At 48.8% G+C, this 27,737-nt stretch overlaps 1 protein-coding gene across 3 annotated transcripts in view; it reads right to left on the bottom strand.

Annotated features, from left to right (window-relative positions):
- The window catches only part of KAZN (kazrin, periplakin interacting protein), a 1,028,312-nt gene that overhangs the window by 413,317 nt on the left and 587,258 nt on the right, over positions 1 to 27,737 (bottom strand). For 2 of the 3 annotated variants that reach the window (XM_082685450.1, XM_082685449.1), the window contains exon 3: positions 17,206 to 17,449. In XM_082685450.1, the coding sequence (XP_082541576.1) occupies positions 17,206 to 17,449 (244 nt within the window). Of the gene's footprint in view, positions 1 to 17,205; positions 17,450 to 17,785; positions 17,803 to 27,737 lie in introns of those variants that run through there. The other variant, XM_082685451.1, reaches the window with a different exon arrangement.

The raw sequence follows: 27,737 nt of genomic DNA, 5'->3' as shown, positions 1-27,737 counted from the left end.
ATACCGACTCTGTCAGCTCACTGGTGCTTTCTAGCCTCAGTTTCCCCAGCTGCTAAATAAAAACTGGATGAGATGGTCTTCAACGTCCCTTCCAACGTAATACAGACACTCTGTGATTCCGTAAGCCCACATGAGTGCTTTTCTCTGGTGCGTTCTCTGTTCCCTCCACCCCATTCCGAGTCCCTCTCTCTCACACAACTATCGCAAAATCACGGGCTTACGTTGTCCTGCTTAATTCAGGGAAGATGATATTCCCCAAATTAAACAACCAGGCTACTCCAAGACATTCTTTAAAGTGAACCTGTTGGCTGAGTGATGTTAAAATTCACAAGTTGTGGGAATTTAAAAATGGGAGACTTCTCACCCGACGCAGTGACTTTGGCCCACCCCACGTCCCAGCTCCTGAGCGACTGTCTGGGACGCCTCTCAGCAGAGGTGGCCGGTGGAGGTGGGAGTGACGGGGCCCATGTCTACGGGCACACAGCTGGCATTGCAAGGCACTGTGGCGGCTGGGCCATCCCTTTCCTTTTTGTTCCTCTTTAGTCTCTCGGTCGTGAAGTCAGGGTTGCCATCAGTCTTCTGGAATCCCTCACGGTGCCCTTCCCTTGCTGCTCTTTCCCCGCTCCGGTTTCCAGCAGAAGGCGAGCACCTTTCTTGTCCTGGTAACCCTAGCGCCCACCACGTGCCTCATCAATCAGAAAACATGCTTAATAAATGTTAACTGGGTGAATTAAGAAAAAGAACTCGGTCTCCCACTGGGCACCTGCTGGGCTGCTATGCAGGTGTGCACATTTACGACCCATTTACGACCTTTATGGCCACCATTTGTGACCTTTACAACACTCCTGGAGAGGGTGTTGCAAGTTCCTGGTGCTACACCCAGCGGTTGGTGTACACTCGTCCCGTGGTCTTCCACAGCACAGGACGTCGGGGTTAGTGTCAAGCCCGGGAGGAAGTGAGAACTAGACTGTAGGGCAACTGGCCCACCTCGCACAGCTAAAAAGTGTTGAGAACAGGGTAGGCATCCAGGCAACAGGCTCAAGAGATTTCTGTCCTACACTTGGAACACTGAACTCGTGTCGGCATCTCCATAGGTGCAAACAAGTCACTACGGCCAAAGCCAGTGTGGCCCTTCTCTAGGAATTACTGGGTCTCATCGTACCGCTAGGTTATACCCAAATGATGGCCTACAGTGGCTACGAAAACCTACATTTCCTCTGTTGGCCAATCTGGATGGAAAACACAATAAAGAAAAGATTCTGCTCAGCCAGACGACACTTGCTCTTATTTTTTTTCTCCTGAACTTCCAGACTCCAGGGCAGGAGTTGCTTTGTCAACACGCCCGGCCGGATGGTCATCCAGGCTCCGGTGCTGACCCTGTTCCGCCGGACAGCTCTCTTCCTTCGCAAGGTTGGCCGCCTCGGAGCCGCCTCTGCCCCTCTCTAATGTTCGCTCCTACGTCCTAGGTGGCCCACCAGCCAGCCATCAACCAAACACAAACGGAAAGAAATGAAAACCGTGGACTTGGGTCTTCCGGGTGACTTGAATCGCAGGTTATAAACCACGGTTAAAAGTAGGGTTTATAACAAGAAAGTGCACACCCGCGTCGGGTGTTTGCTGTGGAACAGTGAAATGATTTTGTAAATGCCATCTTCTCTAATAAATCTGAATGCTGCTGGAGAGATGAGGCCATTATCCAGCACTGGCATAAATGAGAAAATGATATGATGGATCACATGCTTGAGGGGTTTTAGGAGTTAGCTGGAGATGGGGCAGGATGACGCTAGTTAGCAATGGCAGTTGGCCAATCAAATCATATTGCCCGAAATCTAGTTTAGGGCCAGTTCTGCTATTCTGACTATAACTGGTGCTTTCCAATATTCATGCCAGGAAGTTACTAGAGAAATGTCTGCCTACATGATGGAGGATTTTTCTTAAAGTCAAGGGACCAACCCACAGATCAATCTGATTGTGTCACACTGAGGTATAGAGGAAGGATCCTTTAAAATCGGTGAAGTAGTCAGAGTTCTGGAACAGCAGCCCTAATTTTCCAAGGCAGTTCTCGGGCACCTTATCACACATGGCAATACTGAGGACCACTAGACAGAACTGAACGCACATGTTCAGATGCATCTGGTAGCAGCAGGCCCTGACCTGTGAGCCACAGAGACTCTGGGTGACCAGAGGGAGCAGCTTAGAGAAAGTCTGAAGGTCTCTAACGTGCTCTAAGGTCTCTAACGTGGACAGAATGAATCCTTTCTCTTGCGCGGATGCACCGTCATTGCCAAGTGTATGTAGATGCAGAAGCTGCAGAATTCACCGTACTCTTACACATGTATGTATTTTTTTGAAATAGACTAAAAAATTACAACTGCTAATGTTAGGGGCCAGAACTCATCCATTCAGAAAAATCTCTCTCTCTCTCTCCAATATTAACAAGGGTATATATAAAAACTGGGAACCACTGTTGCAGTGGGAATACAGATAGCAAAATCATTAAATCCAGAAGAAAATTGATGGTATGAAACAGCCATGTTGGCTGAAGTTTAAACCACTGAAAACTGGCCCCTGGCTAATGTTAGAAGCGTGTGCATGCTCCGTAGGGAAGAGATCGTTTTGTTGGTGCTAGTTTGGGGTACATTACCTGTTTCCTCTGAGTATAACCTCCTACCCCAGCCTGCCAGCCTTTGAGAGTTAAGCTTTTCAGTTCTTAAACCTCCTCGTCCACTCATGTTGCAGACATCCGGATGATTTCTTAAATGAGCTATTTCTGGATACTGACCACAACCTCAAATACAAGTCTAAGGTACATGTGTGTGAGAAGAACTGGAAACCACACTCAAAGGACACCATGGGAAGTTTAGCTCCTCTTAGGAGCAGGGCCTCTAGGCAACACAGAAATATCAGGAAAAAGACCTGGGGTGTAGAACAGAAATACTCTTGCCTCTGGGAGACAAAAATCGGCTGGGGAAATACAGGGAATTTCATTCAAAGGTGGGAGAATTCAGCTTTCAATAATACAATGTGTTATTAATAATGAAGAGATCTATCCACTGAATCCCAGAGTCTACCGAGCTTTGTGCCAGGCCCCCTATGTGTTATTCCATCAAAGCAGTGGTGCCCACCCAGGGAGTAATTTCCCCCTCCCCACCCAGGGAAAAACCACAGGCATCACCTGAAGACCTTTTTTGGTTGTCACGCTATGGGAGCATCACTAGCATCTAGTAGAAGAGACCAGGGATGCTGCTGAACATTTGACAGTACACAAGACAGACCCCCACAGTCAAGAATCTTCTGGCCCAGAATGTCGTTGGTGCCCAGGTGCCAAGGTTGAGAAACTCTGCATGAAAGAATCCCAGTCACCCTCTAAAGGAGGTGTTAGCAGGCTCCCGTTCTAGATGTAGACACCAAGAGCCATAAGGTCCCACATAGAAGTCCTAGCGCCAGGATCTGGCTTGGTTCGGTCTCACTCCCTTAAACCCACATATCTGCTATATACTGACCTTTTAAGGTCAATAATGATCTCCAAACACAGGTGACGGCACCTCAAACCACAGAGGTTCCGACACAAATGTCTCCTTCTCTTGTCCGCTAGCCATTACACCCCTAGCGACTAACTTCTTATTTCTGCTCTTCTAACACTAACCGAGTGGTTTTTTTTTTTTTTTTTGTCCTTTCTTTTTTTTTTTAATAAACATATATTTTTATCCCCAGGGGTACAGGTCTGTGAATCACCAGGTTTACACACTTCACAGCACTCACCAAAGCACATACCCTCCCCCAATGTCCATAATCCCACCCCCTTCTCCCAAACCCCCTCCCCCCAGCAACCCTCAGTTTGTTTTGTGAGATTAAGAGTCACTTATGGTTTGTCTCCCTCCCAATCCCATCTTGTTTCATTTATTCTTCTCCTACCCACTTAAGCCTCGATGTTGCATCACCACTTCCTCATATCAGGGAGATCATATGATAGTTGTCTTTCTCTGCTTGACTTATTTCGCTAAGTATGATACGCTCTAGTTCCATCCATGTTGTCGCAAATGGCAAGATTTCATTTCTTTTGATGGCTGCATAGTATTCCATTGTGTATATATACCACATCTTCTTGATCCATTCATCTGTGGATGGACATCTAGGTTCTTTCCATAGTTTGGCTATTGTGGACATTGCTGCTATAAACATTCGGGTGCATGTGCCCCTTTGGATCACTACATTTGTATCTTTAGGGTAAATACCCAATAGTGCAATTGCTGGGTCATAGGGCAGTTCTATTTTCAACATTCTGAGGAACCTCCATGCTGTTTTCCAGAGTGGCTGCACCAGCTTGCATTCCCACCAACAGTGTAGGAGGGTTCCCCTTTCTCCACATCCTCGCCAGCATCTGTCATTTCCTGACTTGTTGATTTTAGCCATTCTGACTGGTGTGAGGTGATATCTCATTGTGGTTTTGATTTGTATTTCCCTGATGCCGAGTGATATGGAGCACTTTTTCATGTGTCTGTTGGCCATCTGGATGTCTTCTTTGCAGAAATGTCTGTTCATGTCCTCTGCCCATTTCTTGATTGGATTATTTGTTCTTTGGGTGTTGAGTTTGCTAAGTTCTTTATAGATTCTGGACACTAGTCCTTTATCTGATATGTCGTTTGAACTTATACAGGAATTCAGTAAAGTGTCAGGATATAAAATCAATGCACAGAAATCAGTTGCATTTCTCTACACCAACAGCAAGACAGAAGAAAGAGATATTAAGGAGTCAATCCCATTTACAATTGCATCCAAAACCATCAGATACCTAGGAATAAACCTAACCAAAGAGACACAGAATCTATACTCAGAAAACTATAAAGTACTCATGAAAGAAATTGAGGAAGACACAAAGAAATGGAAAAATGTTCCATGCTCCTGGATTGGAAGAATAAATATTGTGAAAATGTCTATGCTACCTAAAGCAATCTACACATTTAATGCAATTCCTATCAAAGTACCATCCATCTTTTTCAAAGAAATGGAACAAATAATGTTAAAATTTATATGGAACCAGAAAAGACCTCGAATAGCCAAAGGGATATTGAAAAAGAAAGCCAACGTTGGTGGCATCACAATTCCGGACTTCAAGCTCTATTACAAAGCTGTCATCATCAAGACAGCATGGTACTGGCACAAAAACAGACACATAGATCAATGGAACAGAATAGAGAGCCCAGAAATAGACCCTCAAATCTATGGTCAACTCATCTTCGACAAAGCAGGAAAGAATGTCCAATGGAAAAAAGACAGCCTCTTCAATAAATGGTGTTGGGAAAATTGGACAGCCACATGCAGAAAAATGAAATTGGACCATTTCCTTACACCACACACAAAAATAGACTCAAAATGGATGAAGGACCTCAATGTGCGAAAGGAATCCATCAAAATCCTTGAGGAGAACACAGGCAGCAACCTCTTCGACCTCTGCCGCAGCAACATCTTCCTAGGAACAACGCAAAAGGCAAGGGAAGCAAGGGAAAAAATGAACTATTGGGATTTCATCAAGATCAAAAGCTTTTGCACAGCAAAGGAAACAGTTAATAACCGAGTGGTTTTATTGTTCACATTTAATCCACTAGCTTACTCATTCAATCACCATTTATTAATCTCCTCCTGTATGCTGAGCACCGTGAAGGTGCTAGAAGTAAACAGGTCAGAAGGCAAAGGAAGGAGAACTACAAATTCAGGGACTGACAAACTAACAACCGGAGGGCCGCCTGTTTTTATAAGTAAAGTTTTATTGGAATACAGCCACGCCCTCTCCTTTACTTGTCATCTATGGCTGCTGTGCCCATTACCACAGCAGAGCTGAGGAGCTGTGACACAAACCCGATGCCCCCCAAAGCCTAAAATATTTGCTGCCAGGCGCTTGGCAGAAAAAGCTGACCCATCCTACACTACTAGCTCCATCACCCAAGCCACAGAGCAGGTATGAAAGTGAACTCCAGACCAAATCAGGAAACGCTTCCGTGAATGCGGGCAACTAGCAACTACAATGTTTACTGGCAGTGGGGGAATCTTAAACGTTTAACCCTAATACAAATCTACAACTCAAAAGCACCTGAACACTTTGGTCCTTAAAAATACTTGCTGCTATTCTAGAGTCCCTTATGTCTTCAAATGCAGTTCAATTGTGTATTATGGCTATGTTGCTGTCAGAGGTTTGGGAAGCCATACAGAATGTTTCTTGTCACACTGAAATTAAAACCAAGATCGGACCCCAAGTGTTGCATCAGCTGGCCTGTCTGCTGCAATACAGAGACCTCCAAGTTGACACTGTCTTCCGTTCCTCTAAGATGCAAAATAACCCTGTTTTGATTTTCCCTGAGTTTTCTGCCACACGCTTGCCCCTTGGTCCGTAGATGATTCAAGTCTAGGCAAGAACTTGGAGCAGCAGGAGGTCCTCATACTATTCAGAGAGTTATGGCCACAGCAGAAGCGAAAACATGCACCTACATTATCAGTACATTAGGTAGAGAGTTTAAACCAACACGTTTTGGTTGTATATCAACCCAAAGGCCCTAATGAAAGAGACCCCGAAGGTTTAATGGAGTCTCCCTGAAGGGACGTGGAGACCAAAATTAGGCAGATTTATGGAAGTGGCTAAATCCTGCCTCCAACACTTGGAGAATACATATATCCAGACACTAAGAGCATATAGGCCTTTAACCAGATGTACTTCCCATATTCAAAAATCCCAAATGACTGTGGTGGTGGGTGCAAAAACTTTTGCTCCAAAGGAGAGTTCATTCAAAGATGGAAAGGTCCCTGATACAGCCCTGCCCTGGCTTCTAGATCCCCAACTGCTTGATAGGGAAGCTGGAAGAGATGCTCTAAGCGTAGGCATTGAGAAGATAAGTCATTTGTAAAACTTTAATCTCCTTTCACCGTGGGTGGACCTGGGGGCTCAGAGCAGGCCAACACAAGCTTGGGGTGATGGTGTCACCATCTACGCCTTCTAGGACAGTGGAGCCCATGTCCAAGAGGGAGTGGCCAAGGCAAGGTCAGATCTCACCTAATCATAAGCCATAGGCAGCCCTCTTCTGTCACCACATAACCAGGCTGTGCCAGGAGACAGATGGGGGGAATTTAATTCAATAACCAGCTCAATAATCTTGAATAACTTAGCCTAAATCACTGTGCCACAGTTTCCTTATTTAAGAAATAGATTGTTGTGTCTACTTCAATTCAGTCATATGGGCCAGTTGGTAGAATCCATAGAGACCTTGCCTGTAAATGTCTTTTTATACAGTGAAGATCTGGGTAGTGATAAAATTAAGAGCTTCCCTGGTGCCCTCCTGGGTACAAAGAAAAGAGGAAGAGTGGATAAACACAGTGGAATCCCGGAAAGCGGGACCCAGCATTGGCTTTGTGGCCTGAGGATACTAGACCAGGCTTTTGGTTTAGAGGTAAGGTGATACACTGAAGGTGTTGGGGGTGTGTTCTGAGTTATCCTATGGTGGAACCAACCCATGTGTTGACCAGCCAACTTTTAACGAGGTTCTACTCTATTGGCCAATGATAATGGCCTGCTCTGTAGAACAGTCAACCATGGAATCATGATCCTTCTCCACAGGACTTCCATTAAGACTTAAATGTACCTCCTTGCCTCAGCAGGGCTGCCTGGCACCACACCAGATTACACAGAGCAACCGGATACATCTGCTAGCTAATGGGCCAATAGCCTCCACAAAATGGCAGCCAGGCACAGCCTTTCTATTAACTCTCAAAATTAAAGAGGTTTCAAATATTCCCATTTTTTTTCTGACTTCATGCAGTAAATCTTGTAGGAACAGGAAAACCAATCTACTTGACGAACACATTAATAAAGATCATTAGTATCCATACGATCACGGGTCCGTTCTCCCTAGCCATTCTTTGTCATGCTCTAAGGTACCATGACGGCACTCTCTGGGGTCAGTATCAAGTTTCCAAATTTCATACCTAACTATCATCAAGAAATGGTGAGCACGGAATTTCAAATGGCAAGACTGGGGGTGGAGGTCGGGGGAGAGACATAAATCCCACCGTGTTCCAAGATGTACTTACGGAATTAAAGCAAGTACACCACGTTCAATGGTTTTAAACAAAGACACAAAAAAAGTCCATGTTAATCAAAGAAAATGAACTAATTCATTTGTGACAGCTGACAAGGAGCCCTAGCCTTGGCCAGGAGGCTGAGACAAAGAGTGGGCTTCTTTTAAAAGACGAAGGGCTCTACCTACACTGAAACTCATATATTTTCTTGTTCTCTTTGGAGAAAAAGAAAGCTATTAAACAAGATCCAAGCCTTGCATCATCCACATCTTCCTTCTCCGTAAGGAGTGCTCTTTGTGGAAGCAGGTCCCAGCCCAAAGCTATTCCCTGCAGTGCCCAATCCCAATCTATCCAAAAAAAGTGTACTTTTTAATAATCTCTCATGATCAGTTTAACCTTTAGGAGCAAAATTGATGCATTTTCACAGCATGGCTTTATCACGCTCACCGCCGTCATGCACATCTGTGAAGGCGTCTATATTTGTCACTTGCTCTATTTTGCCATTATATCTGTGTAGGCCTTTATTAGAAAATGTAATTATGTGTCCATGTCAGTCACACCTACTAGTCCATGAGCTCCAAGAGAACTTAGTCCGTATCTTATTAAATCTGCGGCCCCCAAAGCTGTGTGTCCAATCTGTCAGACTGATGGACACCGAGAGGAGAGAGGAAGAAGAAAGGAAGGAGAGAAGGAGAAAAGGGGGAGGTGGGTGGGGTAAGAGTTAAGCAAAAGGTAAAACCATCCTACTGGCATGACTTTACACTTTCAGACCCAGCATTGCCATGTTCTTGCCGCGGTGAAGCCGACAAGGTGGGCTCCAGGGTCAGCTGAGACCAGGTTCCAATGCCCTGTTTGGTTCAGCAGATGGCCACTTTCCAGAGCTTAGAAAAGCCACCTAGCCTTTCTAAGCCTCAACTTCTTCATCCGTAGAAGGGAGGTGATTGCATGACTTCATGGGCTGCGATACAGAAGTGAGATGGAAAAGCCTCCGGCAAGGGCATCCTCAGTGCCTGGGAAAGCCGGACAGGGCTCATCACCTCCAGGTGTTGCTGTCCCTACGACTCTTGGATGATCTCAAAAGGGCTTCCAGCCCCCTAGTTCTGATCCGGGAGCAGCCCTTTTCCTAAGAATGAGTCAAACCCCTGCTAAGAGGGGCCCACTATCCCCTTTCCCAGAAAAGAGAGAAGTTCAAGGTCTCTAGGACACTCTAGAGTCAAAGCCCAGCAGTTTGGTTTAAAAAAAAAGGGGGGGTGTGGTGGGGAGGGATTCTCACATTTGAATATGGCTAAACCACTAGTCCACCCTCTTACCTCTGGCCAGACACCGATCCGTCCTTTCTATGGTGACAAAGCATATTTCATACAGTGAGGCTCTGAGGATTTATGATGAATGACTTAGTGTCTGACACGCAGATCCTAATTATAATTGCCACAATGCCAGCTTTAGAATGAAAATGAGTTCCTGGGCAGGAACGGGAGAAACTATGCACAGCCCTACAGCATCACTGGTCAAGCCAGTGGGCACTCCCCGGAGTCACATTCACTTCTGCTTGGATCCTGGCTTTGCCACTTGCTGGTTCCGTGACCCTGGACAAGTCACGCAACCTTCCTTTCTGGGACTCAACTGTCTCCCCAGGAAAATGGCAAGCATATGCCCAATGCCAGTCCTCGATTACTAAATCAGTGCTCTTCTTGATACCACATGTAATGCAATAAGCAGACCAAATTTCACACGTTGTAATTAGTGATTGATCATGGATTCAGTCATTCATTCAACAACTATTTATTGAGCCCTTGCTATGTGCCAGGCAATGTTTTAGGTGCTATAAATGGAGCTGAAAATAGACAAAACTCTGCTCTCATACAGCCATCATTCGAGACTCACAACCTGGTCTCCCCTACTGCCTGACATAAAAAGCTATTCTCAGCCGGGGACCGTTTTGGTCCCCCGTGGACGTGGGACAACTTCTGTAGATGTTTGTGGTCCCCACAACTGGGGTGTGGAGGGTTCTACTGGCATCTAGTGGGCAGAGGACAAGGCTGCTGCTGAACATCCCACAGTACACACAGCAGCCTCCCTCCCCAGCAAAGAATCCTCTTGCCCTAAATGTCAAAGCTGTCGAGGCTGGGAAACTCAAGTATAAAAGTATCTGTAAAGTATTAACAGGTCCTTTGCTGGGCATGGTCTTGGGCAACTGCAGGCTCCTGAGACCACAGGGAGGGAAGCGGGCGAAGGGAAGGACACAGGTGTTTGCAGAAGAGGGAGACCACAAGACTGTAGCATCGCCAGGACTCATGCCTCCCAAGACAGAGAAAGTAAAGTCCAGAAGTCCAGAAGCAGGAGGCCCCAAGCCCAGGATCAGATGGTTCTTTTCACTGGTGACTAGTGACCCCTGGGTTGTGGATCCTGCAAGCAGGATCTGGTTCCCTCTTTGTCAGCTAATTTCACACCCAAGTGACAGGTTTCGGTGTTCCCCTCATTCTCAGTCAATGATTTCATCACAAGGACTCAGAAATTACAAGCAGCCTCGGGAAGTAATACTCGAGAAGAGAGACAAGCCTACAGCTCCCTCAACCTTCTCGACATATCAAATCAAAGGATGCTTCTGACTTAGGAGACAACCCAGTTTTAAGCAGCTGAGGGACCAGGGGGGGTTGGATTCCTGGCTCCTTCACCACCAACCGAGCGACCGTCAGCATCAAAGGGGAATGAGCGAGAGCATGGGCTCCAGAGCCAGAGCTTGGTCAAATAACAGCAGAATGTCCTTGTGGGAGTAACGCATCATTCCCTTGCCTTAGTTTTCTTATATATGATATGGGTACCAGAATGGTACCTGGCTCGTAAGTCATTACAAGGACCGAACGCATCAATTCAAAGCATTAATACAGGAAGGTTCTTGGAACAGTCTACGTGGCTCCAAGTGGAGACTACATCAAAACTTGCTGTCATCAGCACCATCGGAGTCATTATAATGTCATGTGACTTCAACTCTCCCGGTCCCAGCTTCCTCTTTTGAAAAATGGACGTTAGAGTTGTCAACTCATTGGGCATGGGATTCAATGATGTGTGTGAAACACTTGGGACGACACCTGATATTTACTTACTGAAAAGTTTGACAAAAGCACTGAAACGGCCATTCATTTAGTCCTATGTTGAAGTCTCCGCCAGGCAAGAATTACACGGTGTCACGATGGTTCCAGAATGCCTAACGTTTGGTGATATACTCAAGAGGTGAGCTCCAAGAACCATTATGCCTCACCAAAGGCAAGTGTAAAATATTAGCTGTGGACCCACCTTCCTCGAGAGGGCACTTCACTCTTCATGATTCACATCACTTCGAACCACCTGCAGGGCTGAGACGGTCCTGGTAATAGAAGGACACCCCCAGAGCTACTCCAGTGCTCACTCTGATAGAAGATGGTGGGGGCGGGGGCTGAGCAAGGCGACTCCTTCTCCCACTCTCCTCCATCCTCCTGGCCCAAATGCACCTCATAGGAGAGCACAGAGGCCTTGGGGGTGCCCTACCCACAGAACGGCCTGTTAACCAGCCCCATATGAGCTTTCATGCTTGGGTCTCAATTCTTCAGAGGGAGAAGGGGACGGAGCTCTTCAGAAATCTGATCCAAAGGTCTGGCAAGGCCAAGTTAACAAAGACACCAAAACAAATCAAGAACCAATGATTCCCGGCCACACAGAAGCCACCTGCCCAAACAGTTGTTCTTGCCAAGCTCATTAAAAGTCTGTTCTGCTTCTTTCATGTTTCTAGCAGCTCAGGACTCCAAGGGCGAAGCAGGAATGCCCACAGAGCACAACCTGGACTCCACCACTTAGATCTGAGCTGCGTCCAACAAGCAAGAATGTTCTGGTCTCATCCAACCGCATGGGGATCTCTTGGTCTGGCCTTCCTCCAGCTTCTTCACAGTAGAGTTGGGGATGGCAGGGGACCCTGAGGATGGTGACATGGGCCAGCAGGTTTCTTACGTGCTGTGAAATGTCAGATACAATCTGCCACAATGGATGGTCCCACTCTTGGCTTCAGGGAAGCTGTCTTTTCCTAAGTGATCCTGCCTACACTGGCTCTGCCTGCATTTCAGGTGACGGAGACAAGGTGATGACTGCTGTTGGTGACACCCCAACATCCCACGTGTTACTGACCCCGGTACCCAGCCCCAAATGGTATAGACTAATTTCCTGTACAAGATCCCGTAAAAACTCATTCCCTGGCCTCAGCGTTCTTGCCTGATGGATGGCACGGGGTAAAAAGCCAAGCACTAAACCTCACACAAACCAACCCAAGAAAACATCTGAAAAGAACTGGGGAATTGATGTTGATTTCACTTTCCTTAGCTATATAACTCGGGAATAAATCCAGGTGAAATAGGCAATGAATATGGCCAGGACCCTAAGCTTGACCTTCTGGGCCCCACATGATTTGCACAGTGAGCAGGCAACACTCCAACCAGCACACCCCACCTGCCAGGCCCATCTGCCACAAGTTCACGGGCAGCCAGTGAGTCACAAATGATGACCTACAGGATTCCTCAAAAGTGCCAGCGGTCTTGGGGAGCTGGGGCATAAAGGAATGGGGAGAACATGCCTTGTCTTACCCTGGGACGATATGGGACCGTGCTCCTACTATAAAAATCAGATTGGCTTAGACTTCTGGTTAATAGCAAAGGAGTTTTGAAAAGCCTCCATAAATCCTGAAACGTTGGAAGCATGGAATTAATCAGAGCCAGAAACTTGACTTCGGGGGTCCTCCGCAGACATTTTCCAAAGACAATGGGAAGACAGTAAATAATAGCCAATCAATAACTAATTTCAACCATGCTGTACTGATCTGTAAGTAATCTCTCCATGCATGGTGGTTTTCGGGAAGAACTCTGAAGTCCCATCTCATGACAGCCTACCAGATTAGGAAAAGACACACGTCTCTTTCAGCCCATTGATACAGCTGGAAAACCAAGACGGACGTGACTCGAGCTCCGTCAGCTGGGGACAAGCTAACAGAAGGTGACCTTTGAGACTCCACCCCATCTTGCTCCATCTTCTCTACCACTGGAAAATCCTTTCTCCAAAAAAAAAAAAAGATAAAAGTCTACTTGGGGAAACAAGATCGCAGGTAGGATGAATTGGGAAGGGGATGCCAAAAGACAGAACTTATTTTGCAAAGCAACAGTAATAGCATCTCTGTAGACTGCTCACACATTCAATTCAGTCCGGAGGTAATTCATACCTCACCGCAGAATTTCCACTGTTGTAGTGATGCTAGATACGAACAGTCAGACCGGAAGTAACAGCCTATGTTAGTACCTAGGGAGAAAGAAATAAAGCTTGCATCTATTTATGGAAGGGGACCAAAGTATAGGACAATGACCCTTTTCTTCATCCCCGTCCTAACACATGCAGTAGGCTTTGGGTCCTCAACACCCCCAAAAAGATGCGATCAGCACTCCCACTTGTATAGGCATATAAATACAATTACTTCCTTAAAAAATAAAAACCCAACAGACTAATAGCAGTAGGCACACATCCTACGAGGCACAAGTATTTTATGGTATATACAGTTAACACCTACTTGAATCGCGTACAATGAAGCTTAATTGTTTTATTCTACGCATAGCAAAGCAACCAATTGAATCTAATATTAGTCATTCATCAGATAAAACATTTTCAGGGAAACAAACTGCTATATTTTCCCCTCAAAGAACAGCAAGCATTTTAAACACATTTTCCAGAGATGTTACGCCGAGGAAAACAGCTTAGAAATGTTACTTTAAACAAATCCGTTCTCTGGCTACCAACAACAAGACAAATTGGAACAAATGCTTGGCTCTGTTCTTTCCGAGGCTCCTTCTGTCCACCTGTCAAAGGCAGTTTTGAGCCCTCCCACCCCCTCACCCCTAGAGGCAACTTGGGAGCTGTGAAATGTGCCACCCTGCCTGGATGCCCTCTGCACGGGATGCCAGGATCCTCATTAGGGATTATCCAACTCACTCGAAGCAGGGAGAGAGGAGATGGGCCGGCTGCCAAGTGTTCTTTCAACACAGATTCCGAAAGAAGATCCTGCAAAGTGTCGAAAGCCCAGATTTTCAGCCAGTTCACTTTCTAGACTCTGTTACATAGCAACCAAGCCAGCTCACACAGGGTACCAACCAAGTTAATATTTTGTTTAAATGAAACACTGCATTAACTCTCTAGGAAAACCCAAGTTCTCCTCCTCGACTTACCTAGGGTCAGGTACCACAGCCGGAACAGAACTCCCACGGTGAATTGATGTGCTTGTGTAATTCATTTAAAAAAAATTTTTTTTTAACCCCAAATTTGAAAACAGATTTAACAAGTTCTTGGCAGGGAGAGCAAGAGTGACTCTTCCCCGTAACCATTTGTGCTAATATTATTAAAAGTACATTAGCATTCATTTAATCTGCATAATGCCCTTTAGTAAAATATGACTTCTGCAGATGCATTTTGAAAGCTACTCATTTCATTCAAAACTTTGATTTGAACAAGGACAACTCAATAGCACCAAACGGTCCTAGGGCTCGGGGCCATTAAATCTTCTAACACAGACAAAATTAAAACAGAGGACGCATTTGGAAGATGGTCATTAACCCCCAGGAACTGAGCTTGACTTGTATTACGAAGAAGCATGAGGGAACCAACAGACCATGCTTTAGAATTAACTTGGAAGAACCTCATGCTTTGTTTCCTTTAGGAATAGGAAAGCACCAGCTGAAGAAAACACTAGAACACATCTACAGAGGGTTTCTGTTCTGGCGAGAATGCTACCACAGGTCATGAGAGAAAACCAAAACAAGAAAATACAAACAAAACGGAAAATATTTGCAGAGGCCAACTAATGTAAAAAGTACTAAATTAGGGTATTCCTGTAGAGTTAAAGTAAATGATGTTCTACTGGATTATGGGTTGGGGGGGCTTGTTTTCTCTTCAACCATCACCTTGGTTTGAAATCACATCAATTTAAGAGGGCTAGGTAGCCAACAATGAAGTTGAGTTAAAACCTTTAACATTTTCTTCTCTGATTATAAAATCACTAATTCCCCCGATAAAGGTGTCCAAAAATAACAAGGCTACCCAGGGGAATAATCAAGACCATCCTTCATCCAACCCCCCCCACCCCACCCAACAGATGGCTTACTAACCCCGGGCAGGCATACTCCTAAGAGCGTGAGGGAGATGCTGGTCTCGGGAGTTTTGAAGGCTATCAAGAGATCCAAAAGTCATGTCCACAGCCTTGGGCACTTTTGTAGGAAAAGAGAAGAAGGAAACCGCCCACTGTTGCCTCACTACAACAACTGGACCATTAGCTAAGTATCTCAATGTCCAAGCCGGTTGAGAGGATCAGCGCTGTACTGACCTCCTTAGCGTGCTCAGTCCGCAGCTGGACCCGGGACTCAAATGAAAGCCACTTAACTTTTCCTTGGCTGAGGAAAGAGGGCAGACGGTGGGAAATAAACCAGCACTGTTCAGGGCTCCTTAGCATGGCTTTTGATTCTTAGCCAAATGCCAGTTCTTAGTGATTTCTTTAATGTTGGAAGAACCTGGACCTATAAAGAACAAAGCATCACCACGCAGTCCGGCTCCCCCCCCACACACACACTTTTTTTCCCCTCCAGATGCCACAGTAGAGTAACTTCCACACACAATGACAGCGCAAGGGATAAATGACACAATAACCAGCTCCTCACCTTGAAAACTGCAGCAAATAACAGCTTGACAACACCTTCCCACCATTACATCATGGCTACCTTGGTCCCAAATTCCCACCCTGATTCCTAAGACTTCTGACCAACTCCCCAAAGTATCAAGTCAACATGACTTGGAATTCTGCATAAAACTAACGTACAGGCTTTTTAACACCTCGCACCACGAAAAGCACACCTTCCCCAGGGAGGTAAGGAGCAAAAGAAACTGATGGGAGAAGACATTAACACGAACACAGACACTCTCTCGCAACACTTAGGAGAAGCTCTTGAAACAACAACAAAACCAGAAAATTCCTCTGAATCGCTGAGCTTCTGGTACCTCATACTTCATCAAGTGACATATTTATACAAGTGGCCCCCTAGACTGGATCATTTTTCTCTGCCAGATTCGGGACTTCAGCAGTTAATTAATCGAATGATATTAATAATCAATGATACCATTTCTTAAAGAGCAATGAGGCCAAAACGGAAAAAAAAAAAAAAAAAAGACTGAAAAGCCAGTCTACCCTTTGACTTTTCAATTCACAGAAACCAAACAGGACATTTTTGGATGCTTCCTCCACCTTTACCCCTCCCAGGGGTTTCAGGGCTGCATCCCTGTCAATGTCAACACGGTCCAGCTGTCTCCCCCCTCCCCCAAAGTGCAAAGAGTCCTTTCCAGCAGCGGCTCCCCGTAACCCACCATTTAAGCCTTCATTTCGCCAGCAGCCCATCACTCAGCCTTTGAGGTCTAAGATTTCCCCCCTGGAAAGTGCTCTCGGTGTTCATAGTTGCTGGAAATTTAAACTCCCTGCTGAGCAGACCATCTACTACTGTTGCAACGATATATTTCGCTGTCCACGCGATCTCAAAGGGGGAGAAAATAAAGTCCAGATGCAATCGAGACAAGGGGTTTAGCATCCTCGGAGAGAAAGTGCAAGCCGGTTCAATCCTCTACCCCAACCAAGGCAGCGGAGCCCGGAGCTCACTCTCTGAGACAGTCTTCCCCAGAAAAGCCGCCCTCGGGAACCGGGGCAGGAGGCTGAGGGGGGAGCTGTGGCATTCACCCCTGCCGGGGGTCGGGGCTAAGGCCCAGGCACAAAAAGTTTGCCCACGGAGCCAGGGATGCGTGCCACCTAAAGGGCACTTTCCGCCGCGGGAGGGGCGCCGCCGGCTGCGCCTGGCTCCCGCTGGCCGCGGCCGGTGTGACCGTGTGAACCCGTGCACACTGCGCCGGGGTTTTCCTTAATGACAGCAGCCTGGAACTCCCAGCCGCGGTGCAGCGGTGGCCACCGCCGGGAGGAAAGGGTTACGAGCCACAATGCGCGCGGCGATCTCGCCCGGGGTGTGGAGGCTCCGAGTCCCCGGCCACCTCCGGCCCGGGTCCCGCTCGCTCGCCTCCCCTCCGCCCCTGGCGCCGGGGGAGCCCTACCTTGCGCGCCGTGCTGGTGGTTCTCCATGTTCGCCGCCGCCGAGTCCGCCGCCGCCGCCGAGGCGCTGGCTGCCGCTCCCGGGCCCGGGCCGGGGCCGCCGCCGCCGCTCAGTTCCGCCAGTCTCCGGTTGGTGGCCGTGAGTTCGGCTCGCAGGTTGGTCACCTCCTGGCTGGCCGACTGGACCGCCCCATCGATGCGGAGCGCGAGCTGCTTATTGTCTTCCATCATGCTCAGGATTTTGGCCTGGGGGCGAGAGAGGTGACAAAGAGCTGCATGATGCGCGGGGGGCGCGCGGCCGGGCACCCCCGGCTCTACCTGTTGGGTCCCCCGCGGCCCGGCTCCCCGGCGCCCCGACCCCCAGGCACCGGCAGCGCCGGCTCCTCCCGCGCAGGAATGACAGCGGCGCCTCCAGCCGGAGCCGCGGCGGTAGCGAGGCGGCGTGTGGGGGGGGGGGTGGGAGGAGGAGGAGAAAGAGGAGGAGGAGGAGGAGGAGGAGCAGCGATCGCCGAGACCCCGGCGCCGAGCGCGGCTCGGGGAAGGACACCGCGCGCCGCCCGGCACTCTTTCACTGGAGCCTACCATTCGCCGCGCGCTCTGGAGGGGGCCCGGCCCCGGGAGCGGGGCGCACCCTCCGCCTCCCGCGCCCCCCACTTCGGGGACACACCCCCCCGGGAGGCGGGGGCGGCGGGCGGCGGCCGCGAGTGGGCCGAGGTGGCGCCCCCGGCGAGAGGTAGGGGGCGCCTGCTCCACGGCGGGCCCTCGGTCCCCTCCCAGAAGCGGTGGGGCAGCCCCCGCCCCGGCTAGCAGGCTCCCCGCGCGCGGGGCCGGGCCGGGAAGGGGGTGGGTGCTCGGGAGAGAGGGGTGCTCGGCAAAGAGGCCCAGAAGGGGAGCCGGGATGGAACTCCGGGGGGGGGGGCAGCTGGCTCGATCTCAGGAGTGGAGCTTTGCCTTCCTTAAAATGCGGGTAGGAAATGTGCAGCGAGCGGGGAGCTGAGCTAGTGCCCTGAGTGCTTCTCACTCTCCCCCCAGTCCATCTCCACCACCCTCCAGCACTCCGCCCCAACCTGCACTGTGCGCCCCTCCCGGGAGGAGCTCTCTACCGGGCCCCATGGCGGGCCACTGGAGCTCTGGCTGCCCCACAGACCCAAACCCCGCGTGTGCACCCGAGGTGGAAGGCTGGCCTTAGCCAGGTCCTAAGCTCCTTGGCTGGGCTAAATACTGGGGGTCGAAAGGGAGGAGACCAGGAGAGAAGACCTGAAGGCATCCAAGGAGCGTCTCTCTTTCTCCTCCTGCTGGAGGGGCGAGAGTGTGGAGGCCCTGCTGCCTCCGTTTACCCATTCCCTCTTCAAAGGAGAACTGAGGTAACCTTAAAGTTGATAAACCTATCCAGCTCCTCTTTCTCCCAGAGTACAGGCTTTGCATTTTTCACTGGGGCCCTGGATTCCAGCCACCAGACCTTGTTACCATAGCAAGCTTCATTCCATGCAAATAGGACAATCTGAAACAGCCAATGTAACCCTGAGGACAATAGTGCACCACCACCACCGGAGCTCAGTCAACCTCGGCAGAGTAGCTCAGAGCCCACTGCAGAACCTGGTGGGGAGCCCTGGCACAGACTGAGGGTGCCCACCCTTGAAATTTATCAGCATCTATTAAGTAGGAAGCCTACTGTGTGCAAAGTACTTAGGCTGCACTATCATCTCTTTGGAGGAGGATCAGGAATTCTAACTGAGAGAGGAAGAAACTGAAGCCCTGGGTGGGGGATTAAGTGATTGACCCAAGGGGCCCCGCAGAAATCAGTTGAAACCAAGACCGGAAGTAAGCAGTCATCTGATTTCCAATTAGTCCCACTGTGCCATGGATGCTAGATTTTTATTTGGAACCATAAAAACCCATTCTTGCTCCAACCCCCTGGGGCCACTAACAAGCTTTTGTAAGAGGGCAAGGCAGTACTGGTGGAACGTGTGAATGCAGACACAATTTTTCACTGTCTGTTCTACCAAGCTAACTGGTCAGCTGGGGACTGAACCCCTGACCTGAGTCTCATTAGCAGGAATTCTGACCCACTGGACCAACCAAGGAACTTAGGCTGCTTGGTGTATCTGTAAATCAGGATTTAGTTCTTTGAAGACCTTTGGTTAATTTACGGGAGAACCTAACTGTTGAGTCTTCAAAAGGTGGGGGCTGTCATGGTTCAGCCAGTATGGAAAACGGTTTGGTCATCCCTCAAAAAGTTTTGCACAGAATTACCATATGGCTGAGCAGTCACACTCCTGGGTATAGAGCCACAGAGTTGAAAACTGATACCCCCAACCAAAGGTTGTAGGCAAATGTTCACAGAAGCACAATTCACAATAGCCAGAAGGTAGAAACAACCCAAATGTCCAACCTCAGATGATTGGATAAACAAATGGCGGTATATCCATACAATGGGCTATTACTCGGCCATGAAAAAGAATGAAGCATTGACAATTGCTGCAGTGTGGCTGAAGGTTGGAAGTAGTCTTCTGAGTGAAGAAGCCAGACACAGAAGGTAACATGATTTCATTTCTGTGGAATAGCCAGACTAGGTAAATCCAGACAGATGTGGGTGCCAGGTACTGGGGGAGGGGAGAATGAGGAATGGCTGCTTAATGGATACTGAGTTTCATTTCGGGGTGATAAAACGTTTTGGAAGTCCAGGAGGTGGTTGTGCAACATTGTGAATGTACTGAAGGCTGTTGAATTATTTGCTTTAAAATGGTGCGTTTTAGGGGCCCCTGGTGGCTCAGTCAGTTAAACATCTGACTCTTGATTTCAGCTCAGGTCATAATCTCAGGGTTGTGAGATTGAGTCCAGCTCTGTGCTGGGTGTGGAGCCTGCTTAAGATTTTCTCTCTGTCCCTCTGCCTCTACCCCTCCCACTCTTAGAAAAAAGGTTCCTTTGATGTTATGTGAATTTCACCTCAATAAAAATAAAAGTCAGCACAGATGCAAATAGCAATAAAAGGGTGGGGGGGAGGGGAGTCCTGGGAACAAACTCTCCCAGGAAACGAACAGGAGCAGCTCTATCTGGAGAGCTCACCGAGGGCTTCGGCTTCGGCACGGGAGAAGGAGGGCGGTCAGTTTTCACGCATGATTTGTCTTTGCTACCTAGCCCGTGGTAAGCCCTCTGCAAATGAGTTTGTGTGAACGTGTCTGTACAGTAAACAAAATGACCAAGTGTTACTCATTTTCCTCTTCGGTGAGATTATTCCCACCCACCAGAATCTTAAAATCAAGTCAAAACAAAACAAAACAAAACAATCCAACACGGAAAACAGAAAGCAAACACCCATTCCTTGAGTTCCTTCTCGTCGCTCTCTGCCTCCTCTTTAACCCCCTTTATAATACAACCATTGAAATGTCAAGAAACTCACTTTAGAAACTCTTGGGGTGCCTCCTAGGATTTTAAAGATTTTTCTATTTGAGAGATTGCTTCTTAACCTGAAAAGGGGGGGCTTTTCCCAGCTGTGTCGCCTTATGTTTATCCACACGCAAAAGGACCAGATCGCAGACAGAAGGCCTGGGATCAATTACCCTGTAGCATCCCTTCGATTTAAGCCAAAAAGATGACTAGTCTACCCCCCAACTTCCGCCACCGCCCCTCCCTAGGTGATCTCGGGGAACAAAATGGTCACAGAATCCACGTCCTGCCCCCTTACCTAACACCCTATTGCGAGCCCACTTTGCCCATCTGCAGGCTGATGTGCTTTATAGCTCATTTATTGGGAGACACATATAAAAGTGGGGGAAGGGCTCCCCTCTCCTTGGGATCCATGACTCTGAGCATGGGGGCCGCGCATATTCTTAACGTGGCCCCAGCTTCACAGCCCAGGCAACTGACATTAAGAACCGTGCCAGAAATGGGCTTGCTTCATAGGGATGTGCTCCCATTTCCCAGTGTTCCCAGTTGCCCTCTTCCCCCCCCCCCCATTCACAGCTCAGGCAGTGCACTGGTTGTCCTTGTGCACTCACCAGCCTCTGCCAGGATTCGCTGAGCGCCCCGTATTCCTGAGCAGAATACGCCATGTGCATTGGGTGCCCTTCAGCGTTTACCTGGGCACTTTGGAAAGTCTGCAAAAGCATCCTCGCTCAAAGAAAAGAGAACTCCTAAGAAGAACCAAGGCAGAGAGCCTAGCCCATTGCTGATAGCCATGTCCTATGCACCTCCCTTCTCCCATAAATAGAATGACCTTATAATTTAATGTCCAAACTGGGACACTTTTGAGAGCGGAAGAGGGTGTTATGAATAATGAAGCTGGGACCAGTGACATAAATCGGAACTGTCCCAGGAAACCCAGTGTATGTGTTTGGCCCACCCTGCAGCCAAATGAGGCTATCTGCTCCTAGAAGCAACATCGGGGTCATTTATCCCAGCACTCCTGTTGTATATTGGTGGACGGAGAAACACAGAGCCAGAGACAGGAAGGAGTTGGGAGGGATGAAAAGCAGAGTCTTCAGGAAATGACCCATCATCCTACTAATGTGTACCCAGCACCAGAGACTGTCAGACTGGACCTGTGCTGCAGGGGCACTTCCTAAGCTCTAGATCTGAGAGCCACCTCGTGGGCTTGGGCAACCTGGCCTCTGACTTCATCGAGGACCCCCTCCCCTTGCTCACTACCCTCCCTTTACTTAATTGCTTTGTTAAGATGTAGATCCTTAGCCCCAAGACCGACGAACCAGAATCTCTGAGGCGGTGCCAGGATCTACATCTGCAACAAGCTTCCCAGGAGTGTCTGTTGGCGTGCGAAGTTTGGGACTCCCTGCCCCAGGCAGCCGGGGCCAGTGCTCATAGTGCACTGTGCGTGCGTGTGCGTGATGGACCTCGGGAATGTCTGCAAGGGCTCCCTGGCCCTCCCTTCTGGCTGCCGAGGTCCTGTTCTTCCGAGAGTCCCCAGGGAGTCACCCTCCCTCTTTCCCTGCAGACGGACGCACTGTTTATTCAAATTGTCACATGCAAATCCCGGCCAATCTAGGAGTTGTATCTTTTGTCCATTGACGCAGTTTACTTGGGCTGAGTGGGTTTTAGCACGTGCTCTGGGGAAAAGGGCAAAGCATCCCTCAGCCAGATGCACTCGGAACTTGGGCCTCTGGGCGAGACCAGGAGGGGGACAGGGCCGTGGACATCGAGGGGAGCGTGCAGGCCCGGAGCCCCAGCGGCGAAGCTGTCGTCCCTTCTTGGCAATGCTCCCCTGGTGCCGTTAGTCACCCTCATACCCACAGTCATGAAATGAAGGGACGGAGAAGAAAGACACGGGGAGGGGACAACAGGGCAGAGGGCCGTGGGGTTTAGAGAAATAGCCTGGAACTGTAAGTGAGAATGTAGGTATAGGCATCTGTACACACACACACACACACACACAATCAGCACAGAGCACAGTTATCCTCCACCTCCAAACAGTCCTTCCATAACCACTTATAATTCAGATGCCCCCATGCATGGACGAGAGAAGTATAAATACACCTACTCATACACACAAACATCCAGGCTTGAAGCCTCTACTTCTTCATAGCAGTGTAATTTTTTTTCCTTCTCGAATGTTCCTTGTGTTTTTGGTGTTTCTTACATGGTGTGCTGCAGGGCTTACAAAGGGATGTGCCCGATGGCCTGGGCTCTTGGCTCTCGGCTCTGTCCTGGGGACAAATAATACGGGCCAAGCAGAATACAGAAGCCTGAGACAAACATGTCCACCTGCAGAAAACCATCCGTACTCCCCAAAGAACTGGCCCAACCCCCAGGTATCTTGCCAGACCTCCTGCCGTCTCGGGTCTTGGCTCTCTGCAAGGGCCGGGCGCTGTGGTATTTTCCAGCACCACACAGCAGTCTCTGGGAGGCTCCTTCAAGAAGGCTAAAGAGAACACGGTCAAGGCTTCCAGCCCTTGGGTCTCCAGCTCCAATTCCTCGTCTCAGGGAAGCCCCCTGCCCATAGCCCACTGGCAGGACGAGGCTAACGGACGTCACCAATGCTCTCACTCTTGTCTGAGCTCGAGAGTGCAGTCCAGGCACAGGCTCTGGAGTTAGTGAGGCGAGGGGTCGAGTCCCAGCCCTGCCACTTACTTACTCTGTGACACGAGCAGAGTTAGTTAACTTCCTCGAGCTCCAGCTTTACCAGGAACAGAATGGGACAATGTGACTACCTACTTTGCAGATGTGTTCAGGAAATAAATAAGCCACGGCACATGATGCATCTGGCCAGGTGCCTGGGGCCTGGGAGAACTCGGTAGATGTTATCAGCGATGTAGACACCATCAGGACGGCCTGGAGAGGCGGTGGGGGGCCACGAGGGCTGAGGGGGCGGCCCCCATCCTCCGGGTGTCACCATGACCCCTCTGCGCTCATCCATTCATCTCCACCAGCCAAAGGCTGAGTCTTCCCAACACTAAGGGCGGGTGTGAGGGTCCCCTTTCCGCAGATCAGGAGAAGCCCCAAGCTCAGGCTCACTCCCGCGGCCCCAGCTAGCAGGTGCAGAAACCAGAGTGAGGCCCGGGTGTGTCTGATTCTAACACATCTGCCTTTTTTTCCTTAACCCCCTTCATGCCAATGTATGAACAGTCTCTTCCCCGTGTGCCCTGGTGCACCAAGGGACCTCCCGCATCCCTCCTAGCCCCAGGCCCTTCATTCTCGGCCAGAGGCACCGATGGCCAGAACAGTAGTTCCTCCAGGCCCTGGGGACCCATTTGGTAAATTAGTTCTTTTGGTTCATGAAATGGTACCCCAGGGGTTTGAAATGCTGCGCAGACCTACCCTAAGTGGGTCATTTATTCTTTTCTCACGGATAGTGTTGTTCGTGTGATCTCCATTCTACACGAGTTGTTTGCTGTGCTTTCTAGGGGTGGGTGGGGAGATAGGTCTTGGGGGTGTTTTGTTTTGTGTGTGTGTGTGTGTGTGTGTGTGTGTGTGTAACAGAAGTGCATTAGACTCAGCACGGAGCACAGGGGGACTTTCCAAGAATGGGATTTTCAGGACCCTGTACCCTTTTCCTGCCCATATGTTGCTTTGCCATTTATTTAACCAAATGGTATCTTCAAGAGAGGTTTTTTGCTCATTTCTTCTCCCACCCCCACCCCTTGCTCAGACTTTTGAGAGCTTCAGCTTCCCTCTGTTCCTTTCTTTCTACTCCTAGGAAGCCTTATGCACTGAGCCTCCCTTCTCTACCCCACCCCTCCCAGGATCAGTGCCATAAAGACCAGTACGGACCTCCCTCCAGGCCATGGTGCAGATGTCACATTAGGCACCAACTACAACTACCTGGAGAATTAAGCCCCTAATGCTGCTGATGCCCCACCCCACCCCCGCCCCACAAAGGCATCTCAGATATGGAGACGTGTCCTTTCTCAGAAATTGGGAGCAGCAGTAGTAAGAAAGAGCCTTGGAGTCTCACCCCTGGAGTCAACACTAAACCTTTCCAGTACTCAAGTGCCCTGAGAAAAAGCATGAATTAGCCAAACAGCATATGCCGTTCAACCCAGTGTGCCATGAAGGACGGTATCGGCAACCATCTGCTCTGATACTCGGGATCAGCTGTCCAGTCGTACCCAGGACTGGACGTGAGCTGTTCTACCCGACGCTTGGCTCATTGGGATGATGTGTCTCTAGCCAGTAAATTGTGACGTTGCCGTATTTATCTTAATTGACTATCCCTTTATTTGTTTACCTGCCTTATTTTATGCCAGGGAGAAGTAAAACAATTTTATAATCCAATAATGGGAACCACGAGGTCACGTTACGAGATGTGTGAGCAGTTTAAGAGGGAAATGTGTTAGCTCAGAGCAGCCTCAGTTCAGGCGCTCTTAGCGTCCTCCGCCATCTTGGTAGTGAAATGGTCCCCTGACACCTGTGTCCGCCGCGACGGCAGATGTGTGCTCCTTTTCAAAAACAGAACATGAACAGACACTTCCCCAATGAAGACATACAAATGGCTAACAGGCACATGAAAAAATGTTCATCATCATTAGCCATCAGGGAGATTCAAGTCCAAACCACACTGAGATACCACCTCACACCAGTTAGAATGGCAAAAACTGACAAGGCAGGAAACAACAAATGTTGGAGAAGATGCGGAGAGAGGGGAACCCTCTTATACTGTTGGTGGGAATGCAAGTTGGTGCAGCCACTTTGGAAGAAGAGTGTGGACGTTCCTCAAAAAGTTGAAAATAGAGCTACCCTATGACCCAGCAATTGCAATACTGGGTATTTACAGAGGTAGTGAAAGATACAGATACAGATATAGTGAAAAGAAGGGCCATGTGCACCCCAATGTTCATAGCAGCAATGGCCACGATAGCCAAACTGTGGAAGAAGATGTGGTACCCTTCAACAGACAAATGGATAAAGAAGATGTGGTCCATATACACAATGGAATATTACGCAGCCATCAGAAAGGATGGCTACCCAGCTTTTGTATCAACCTGGATGGGACTGGAGGAGATTATGCTTAGTGAAATAAGTCAAGCAGAGAAAGTCAGTTATCCAAGGGTCCACTTACTTGTGGAGCATAAGGAATAGCATGGAGGACATTAGGGAAAGGAAGGGAAAAATGAAGGGGGGGTAGAACCAAGGGGGAAGGTCAACCGTGAGAAGACTATGGACCCTGAGAAACAAACTGAAGATTTCAGCGGGGAGGGGGTGGGGGATGGGTGAGCCTGGTTGTGGGTGTTAAGGAGGGCTTGGATTGCATGGAGCACTGGGTGTTATACATAAGCAATGAATCTTGGAACACTTCATCAAAAACTAATAATGTATTATATAGTGACTAACATAATAAAAAATAATAAAAAATTAATTAATTAAAACAAAAAGAAAACCAAAGAGCTACGAGGTTTGGTTTTAAAGGAGGTTGGCGGAGGCCCAGAAACAAGGGCTGGGGGCAGTGGCATTCTCTGGCATCCTGCACCCACATGTCCGGCCCCAGCCCCTCCCCCAGCACATGGCTTCCACACCGAGCCCTCAAGTCGCTGGGACTCTAGGTGCCAGAACGCAAGTGTTCACACTCTGAAACAGCTCTCCTGTATCCAAGGGATGGGAAACAGTCTGGAAAAAAGAAACAGAGCTGGGAGCTCCCCTAGGCACAGGGGCCGCTGAGGAGTCCCTGAGGACGGTGGGGGGGGGGGGGTCCTGCAGTGGCCACTTAATCCTGGGAGCCTTACAGCTTTGGGGAACAGTGTTGAGGCTGAGTCTTCCAGCAGCTTTGGGAAGAAATGACAGATCTAGGTTCTTATCCTCATCCGGTCATTCATTACAAATGTCTCCTAAAGGTTGGACGATGGGTCCAGGGCCCTGGCTGGCCCCCAGAGTCCATTTGTGCATGTTAGAAAAGATGCATCCTTCTCCCCCAGGTGAATGCAGCCTGCTTGCGGCTGCACCCTGGATTTTCCCCTCAGAGGGTTTAAATGGCTCTAGTTTTTACAAAATCATCGACGATTATTGTGTGAGTTCAAAGTAATATGTGTTTACATATCTGTGTACCCTTTTATGTGAAGACCGCTGAATGAAGTTATTTTACCTTTTTCATTGAATTTCAGTGATTGGATAAACCTTTTCTTCCTCCAAGTTTTCTAGACTTGCTAAGAAGATGCTCAATGAGCGGGCAGATTCAGAATCCGGTTTCTCCGGAAAGCGTCCACGGAGGGATGCTATGATAATAAGACAGAAATGATTCTAGTGGGTTCTTACACCAAACACGCTGCTAAGTACTTAACTTACATCCCTGACAACAGTCCTACGAGGAAGAAGCTACTATTACGCCCATTTTACAGATAAGAAAACTGGGGTGTGGGGAGGTAAAGTCCCCCAAGGTCATATAACCAGCAAGAGGCTGGGCTGGGACCTGGAGCCAATGGGAAGATGGTGGCGTCCTCTTCCCCACGATCTTGTATCACCTCCTTATTCCTCCAAATTTACTGCTTGTTTTGGTGAAAGTGTTGGAAAGATGGGACTCAGGGACACTGCTGAACTGAGGAACTCGGCTCCGGGAATTCTTCGCTGTATCATTGAGCATTCCCGTCGGGCCCTATGCCGCTCGTGGTTCCAGGGGGTCTGATTGCCCAGGTGCACCTGTCCGTACTCTGAGTGCACGGTGCGCGGGGAAAGAACATCATCCAGCTTGCGGACTTTAGAATTTTAGATCTGGAAGGGAACTCAGTGTTCAGAGGCCAAACGTGCTTTCTTTGCAAATGCGGACACTGAGATCCGGGGAGATAAGCGCACTTAGCTGGATAACCTGGACATGCGGCGGGGGGGGGGGGGGGGGGGCCAGGGCGGGACTTACCATCACTGTTATTTGTTTATATTTTTATAAGCCAGCACATGGCCACGGGAAAGGTTCAGTAAACATTTGCTGAGCTGAATTAAATGGGGGCATTCGATTTATACATCTGAGGAGGCGCATCAAAAACAACAACAACAACAACAACAAAACGGAACCAGCTCTATTCCTGATCATTCTGTTGTGAAAAGCTTCCAAACTCAATGTAAGGTGAAAACCTCCGCTAGGAAGCCTCCCTTTGAA

This window comes from Mustela nivalis (assembly GCF_964662115.1).
Source record: "Mustela nivalis genome assembly, chromosome: 10".
NCBI classification, from domain to species: domain Eukaryota; kingdom Metazoa; phylum Chordata; class Mammalia; order Carnivora; family Mustelidae; genus Mustela; species Mustela nivalis.
Note: the sequence above shows the minus strand (reverse complement) of the source record. Positions and strands in the feature narration are given on the sequence as shown.